We start from the raw sequence: 7,671 nt of genomic DNA on the forward strand, positions 1-7,671 counted from the left end.
ATTTTAATTTTATGAAAGAGGTAAATGCTTCAGACATCCACAATACTGCACCTCATTATACTTACACAACAGTCCATGACAAGAATAAATTCTGATGAGACCTTAATATGAAATGCAACATGTTGCAGTTATGGACACGCGACCTGCTAAAGACTGTATGTACGCAGAAAACAGACGTGTGGAAGATCTAGAAACGGTATGGGCCTCAAATGAGGAAATCTAATGATCTAACAGACTCTGACTAAGGGCAAATTGTGACGGCCTGGCGTTGGAGAAAAGGGCTCAACAGTTGATGTGCAACTGTTGTAAGCAGGCAATGAATGTCGTTGCCAGACGGTGAAAACAAGAGTAGGGGACGAGAATTTGTACCTATATTTCATGTCAGAGAACATGGATATCGGAGCCTTATCCATTCTGTAAATCAGCATAGGCGGCAGTTTGTGGCACATCTGACGATGGAGCTCAGTGCTGGTGTAGGCACAGCGATTTGAAGCACATTTTCGAGTACTCATTGATCAAACACAGGACTCTGTAACACACCACCCCTGAGAGTTCCCCATTGACCCAATGACGTCGTCAGCTACAACTTGAGTGAGCACAAGATCGAGATATTTATTTATTTATTTATTTATTTATTTCATTAACAGTACAGATCAACCCACTGCCTTGAAATGTAAGGTAGGTCGGATGTTTATAAATGGAACAGCAAACACTTCTCATTATTACAATGTTATTGGTATACAGTTGTTAATGCTTTTTTAAATAATAGAAAGAACATAATATATAAAAATCTCTCTAAGGCTACAGCGAATTGAGTGCTTAACAATTGTTAAAATGGTTCTATATAATTTGTCTCTGCCTAGTTGATGAGAATATAATTCGTACAATGCAAATGTAAAAAAAAAAAAGTTATACAATGAGTGTGGTGAAAATAATTTGCAATATGTAGAGGGAAGTGATGTACTCTATCTGGATGTGTAATAAAGCCTATGTAGCATGTTGGTTGGTAATGCCCTGTTTCTACCTATTTCTGGTGAAAAGGTCTCGGGAGAACCTCGAGCTATTCTCATCTGAAATGGTTTGTGCTTATGTATGTTTACTGTGTTTGTGTGTGTGATTATATTACTGGAAGTGTTCCAAGTCAGGACACTACATAACAATGAGCAGCTGTTTGTTTGCCCCATTGTTGGAAGTTACGGTATATTCTATGTGATACCTTAGATACATACACCTGGTATTATATACATTAAATACTGTCTAGGCATTTGATACATGGAACACATGAATTTTAGCTTTACATGATAAATACACTTATGTTTGTAAATTTGTTAATAGAAATAGAATGTAGCTCATAGCTACTTCATTGCATTATTCCTTAAATAACTTAATACATTACATTTTTTATCTATGCTTTACACAGAAAATCGAGATAGGACTGTGTTTCTATCATCGAGATAGAAACACAGATGTGTATCAATGTGAAGGTACTGCCTTCATAGATGAATGACATTTCCTGTTGCTTCGTGTCCATGGCCATGTCTGGATACACCATCATCCAGGTGAGTGGCTGCACACTTGTGCCACAGATGCAGGACTCTGGGAGAAGTATTATACTGTCAGTGGCATTCTTGTGGGTTTGCTTGGGTCCTGTAAACCCTAATCAGAGGTATCAAGGCAGCTGTGAACTATGTGAACATTACCGCACACCAGCTGCATGCTTGAATTCTTTGTGTGTCTCTTGATAGTGATTGCCTCTTCCAGGAGGATAATTGTCCCTGTCTCTACGACTGATGCATGCTGCAGTGATTTCAGGAAAATGGGAGTGATATTCTGTCCACCAGTTTCGGATAACTGTTAGTTTCACATGGGCATAATCATGGTATACAGATTTGTTGAGCACGATAGTGAACTCACATTGATTCCTTGTCCACTGAATTCCGGTAACTGCCAGTCATAGGGCCAGAATCATGGTATACAGATTTGATGAGCATGATAGGAAACTCATGTCGATGACTTGGCCACGAAATTCGGCTGATATGAGCACAATATAACACTCCCAGGACATTACCAGGTGGCATCTCCACTCCTCTAGACCATCATCCCGTAATTTATGGGAATAGCGTAACGTGTGCATAGACATAAATGTGATTATCAAATTAGGAACTACCCACTGCTACAAAAAAGAAATCAAGGCAGAAGTGCGTTTCACCCCTCCTACACAAGTGTTTTGAGGGTTAAATGGTGACACACATGTGACACAGCAAACAAAGGATAGATTAAGAAAACCACAGAATGTCATTACATGGGTCTTCATGGCATGTGCCTAAAGTGATGTAACACAAAAAGCAACTTTGAGATGATTAACTGGAAAGAGTTTGTAATAATAAATTTAACACATCTAATATTTACAAGTTAGTGTGAGTGGGATAGAATTACACAAATATAACACTTCTAATGTTTACAAGTTATTGTGTCTGGCATAGAATTATATAAATATAGCACATCTAATATTTACAAGTTAGTGTGTGTTGGATAGAATTACACTCAATATAAACCATAGGGTACGCATATTACACAGAGAATAAAAAGGAAATCGGGATCCACAAAAGAACAGTTAATGAGCAAGGACAGAATGCAACGCCAGACCAAGGATGAAATTAGTGAACATGCTTTAGGCGATCTACCACCCTATATGTGAATACTTATACCAAACAAGAAATTGGCGAGATAAATCGTCTTCAAAGACACAGCGGCCAGCATTGATAATATACCTTTGCATTTATTGAATAGCTATTGATGGCAGTTAGCACAGAGTTTACCTGCACACATAATTAACTTTTGACCAAACTAGTATTTCCTAGAGATCTTATTGACAATCTTGCAGTGTTCATGACAAAATACTAAACCAGATCATCACTGTACGACTGTAGACTGATAATATTTGCTGATTACAACTTCTAGCATGACTAGTAAATGTGAGATTAAAACTGCTTCTGAAAACGAATTAGTACCATAAAAACTCAGTATCACCATAGTTAGCAGCAAGACAGATTTATTGGCAGAATATACAGACATATTTCATATCTCACCTCAATTCTTAAATCACAGTCTACAACATTACAATAGATAAGGCATCCAGAATTAGTTGTACAGCTATATTACAACACCATTATCGATAACATGCATGATTCCCCAGGGATGTGTGTTGTCAGTAAGATTAAACGCAGTTGAACAATACCTTAAAAGGACTCCAGGTTTCCAAAGTGGGGAACACTCTCTAGACGCCAGCAAAGACCCACTGTCTCCACCAAGGTCACTCCCAGGAAAGAACTGTGGGGGTGGAAACCACTTCCAGACTGTTAACCACTGTACAGTAGTGCAGTAATCATGTTTAATGTCTCACCATTAGATAGGAAAGATCAAGACACATTTGACACAGTTTTCAGAACACTAAGATTCATTTTTGTATATGCACTGTACAATTTTCAGTTGAAACAGCCACATTAGTAGCTCCATATCCACATAACGTTTACAGAAGAAGATAGTAAGTACCTGATTGATGGATGGATATTGGAATTATCAGCTGTAATATGCCACTTGGCAGAAAAACAGAATGAATTTGTTCTTAATTATAATTACTCCACAAAGAATTCGTTATTTCTAGCTGCTGGGCATTTGCAACATGAATCTTCTTCTATCAGTATCGAGGTACTATCCGTTAAGCTCTTTGTAGGGAGTCTGTCACTTGCAAATAACGTGGTGTGTTGACTACAGGATATTCAGGGAACCAAGATTTAGTTGGAGCAGTATTTCTTATGGCAATCGAGACAGTTGCATGACACATTAATTTACTCTCATATGTGTGAGTGTGTATTGGTTATACATGCAAGGATGTTTATCGCTGCCAGTGTGCATGTAGTAATCAGCATATTTGTGTGTGTAACCCAGGAAATCTAGTTACCATCATTGCTGCTTCTGAAATGTTTCCAGTAAATGGTTTCCTGTTAGACATACTAATTCTCTGTTTGATTAGGCTGTCAGTAAAGTTGCAAGTATGTGGACTGATGTTCTCATGCCATGACAGTAAAGTTTCTTTAAATATCTGGAGATGTGATTTGTTCTGTGTGTCCTATGTATAAGTGTGGGAAGGGATTGCTGCATTCGAAAGATCAGTATCAGCTACATGAAGCAACTCTTTCATTGCAGAGCAATTAAGGCTTAACAAAAACATCCTGAGGTCAAAGCGGCTCACTGTCAGGATTCAGTGTGACAGTGTAACAAGTGAACATTCTGAAAGATAGAATGTAGCAATTCAAATTGGACAGTGGATGAACACATTGAGAGGATGGTACCATTGAAAATTTATACCTTCTCATACAGAGACTTTCGCATTGTTTTTTATTGGAGAGAACTGTGGATTATAGACTGATCAGTTGTCAATACACAGATGTGTGTTTAGAACTGCCCTTAGTGTTGCTTCTGTGATAGTGTTCTTCATCAAGTTGTGTGTTTCCTGAAGAGTTTAAGAATTTCTTTCTTTTGTGCAGGAGTATTTCTGGAGAGGAGAAGGGCCGGAGGCTGATACACGCAGCTAAGGAAGGGGCAGTGGAGGAGCTGCAGGCCCTGCTTAAGGCTGGAGCAGACGTGGAGGCGATGGACGGGAACATGGAGACTGCCTTGCACTGGGCAGCGAAGCAGGGACATGTGGAGGTGGCGAGGCATCTACTGGAGGCCGGGGCGGAAGTGGAAGCCAGGAATGATAGGAAGAGCACGCCGCTGCAAATAGCTGCAGAGAATGGCCACGCAGCTATGGTGCGGTTACTGATAGCGTCTAATGCCGACCTCAATGCCAGGAATCAGTATGAGACTACAGCAATGCAGTATGCGGCAGTACATGGCCACACAGAAATTGTGAAAACACTGCTGGAGGCAAAGGCGGAAGTGGACGCCAGGAATGAGAAGCAGAGCACAGCTCTGCACATTTCTGCATGGAAAGGCCACACAGCTGTGGTGCGGCTGCTGTTGGCGTCTAAAGCCAACCCCAATGCCGTGAATAAATTTGGGATGACGCCGCTGCACTATGCGGCCCAGCAGGGCCACAGTGAGGTGGCGACACTGCTGCTCGAGGCAGGGGCTAACAGGGAGGCCAGAGATAATGATGGGAACACATCACTAGACCTCGCAAGGCTGAAAAAACTCCAGAAGTTGATAGATATGCTAAGATGAAGCTAGAAGTCCGTCAGATATGTCTAGACCAAAACCAGATGAGTTTCATCAAGTGAACTTTGGTTCTTTTTAAAACAAAGAATACAAAAAGATAATCAGACAGTTGTTCTTTGTACACAAATCAATATAGTGCTTACATCTAATCTACTAGCACCACAACAAAAACAATAATGAGAGATACCTACTAACTAATGTAAACACCAGGAAGCACGCTTCCTTTCGTGAAAATTTGGAAAAATCGAAACATGCCCCAGCTACTGATAAAGACCAGTTCTCTATATCTGAGTACTGAAAGATACTTGATAGGAACATGTCTGGTGCATTGAGAAACTACTGTGAATTTGCAAGAAATGTGTTCTCAATTGCAAATATGACGAGACTACAGCTGTGACCTCCATTTCTCACCCCGTATTCATCTCTTGCATTCACACAGTCGCTGTGATTGCTGCACAGAAGACTCATTATTATAGTCATGACCTTTGACTAGACATGAAAACAGTATTTACAGTGCCAGTATTTAATGATCTACTATGCAGTGTTATCTGATTTAGCCTGTTCCAGGGCAACGATAGTGTGGGCCACCAAAGAGGATGCCATATTTTGATTACATGGGGATCTGAGACTAAGGGCTAGCCCTTTATTTAGAAAACACATTTGCTCGTGATTAAAAATGATTCTAGTTTGGTTCGAAACTGTATGGTAAAAGTTAAAATTACATTCAGGAGCTACTTCTGAAGCAGAGTCAAACCTGACACCTAATCTCTCCAGCTTCCTGACATTAGAACTAATAATATTATCCTTCAGACAATCAATGAGATACATAATATGTGCATATGCATCGCCGAAAATAAAATGGCTCAGTTCATTAGAAAATTTAAGGTGCATTACATAGGCTTTCCTATTTAGGACATTTTTAAAATATAAATGTCTAATTTCTTTAATTATAGCAGTTTTCATGAGCTGCTGAATGTAACATAGTGAGCTACCAGTAATTCTATGGAACAGTCTTCTGATAGAATTGGGGATCACGTTATATGCTAGACACATTTTATTAAAATTAATGGTGGCTGATGTCAGACAGAGTCTCTTGCGTTAATTCAGAAATCAGTAATATGTTCCAATTGCCCTGTGTGGCATTTTACTACAAACAATCCTGCTGGAAGAACATTCACAACTAAGAATTATATGTTGAAAATACCACTTCAGTTGTAAATTTCTTTATTTTCATATGACTGGTTTCAGACTGTTATAAGCCCATATTCTGGTGTTGTGCTGGAAATATCACAAGATGGGAGACAATTTTCACACGCTGCAACACGTATGGAAAAAAAAAATTTCTAAAAACTTCTAAAAAACATTTAGAAACTGTCAGTCAGGCTATGTGCTGTGAAACCTATATCAATGCGAAAGTGACACCAGACAGAACTACGGACGACTGTCTAGGTAGGCAAATATACAAATAATATCATGACACGCTGTGCTGTGGCTCCAAGTGCCGAGGTGGACATGTACTATGCACGGTGTGCTACCTGTGAGCGCAGAACAGGGAGTAGTGGATGTGAACGAGGAGGCAAATTGGTACATCAGAGTGGCAAAAGTGCTGCCATCTATTGACAGAGAGACGAACGTGGGGCCACTAGCCTGGCCGTTCACAAATTGAATTTAGTGGTTTACATTTATGATGAAGAAAAAACAAAAAATACATAAAAAGTACACAAAATAAGTTATCCTTCTCTTAATATTGAATGAAGTTAGATTATAGCTTTTTGATATGCAGCACATGAAACCCTCCTCTGAAACACTAACTTGTACACAGCAAAGGCACAATTTCCAGGTAATGTAGACAGTTTTTATTCACTTACTTCACAAAATTTAAATCTAATTGTGAATCATTTATGCATTCCATGAAGGAATCTGTAATTGTTGTCAGTTTGATGCCCCAGTGTATTATAAATAGTTCAAGCTGAATCTAGAGTGACAGGGTGTAATAGTCTTAATAACAATATGAGAGGATAGACTGCTACTCACTGCACAGAGGAGGCACTGAGTTGCTGAACAGAACACTTCACAGTACATTTCAAAGTAAGCACAGCTCACAGACAAAATCCTTCACAAGATTTATAAAAACACGCACATTTCTGTAAATATCTATCAATGGACCGAAGCCTGAGCCCCATTTTATCTACAACAGAGCATACGTGATCACTTCATTTCATATTTCTAAAAACTGTTATAACCAGGTACTTATACGAGTAACTAATTCCTATTGTGTCTCATTGTATGGAAGTCACAGGATACTACATCACCACAGAGACTCTGGAATTTGCCATGTTGAAATGGCTTGAGTGCCTTAAAGATGTAGATAGCCATATGGTAGTTGCACCCACAATGGAGGGGTATCTGTAGAGAGGCCAAAATAACATGTTGTTCATGAAAATGGGAGGC

The 7,671-nt window shown here is 39.3% G+C and overlaps 1 protein-coding gene across 1 annotated transcript in view; it reads left to right on the plus strand.

Annotated features, from left to right (window-relative positions):
- The window catches only part of LOC126108773 (receptor-interacting serine/threonine-protein kinase 4-like), a 52,421-nt gene extending 45,990 nt beyond the window's left edge, over positions 1-6,431 (plus strand). Inside the window, exon 9 of the mRNA XM_049914124.1 lies at positions 4,548-6,431. Within this exon, the coding sequence (XP_049770081.1) occupies positions 4,548-5,226 (679 nt within the window). The 3' untranslated portion in view covers positions 5,227-6,431. The remainder of the gene's footprint in view (positions 1-4,547) is intronic.
- The last annotated feature ends 1,240 nt before the right edge of the window (positions 6,432-7,671 follow it).

The sequence above is a fragment of the Schistocerca cancellata genome, chromosome 11 (assembly GCF_023864275.1).
Source record: "Schistocerca cancellata isolate TAMUIC-IGC-003103 chromosome 11, iqSchCanc2.1, whole genome shotgun sequence".
NCBI lineage: Eukaryota > Metazoa > Arthropoda > Insecta > Orthoptera > Acrididae > Schistocerca > Schistocerca cancellata.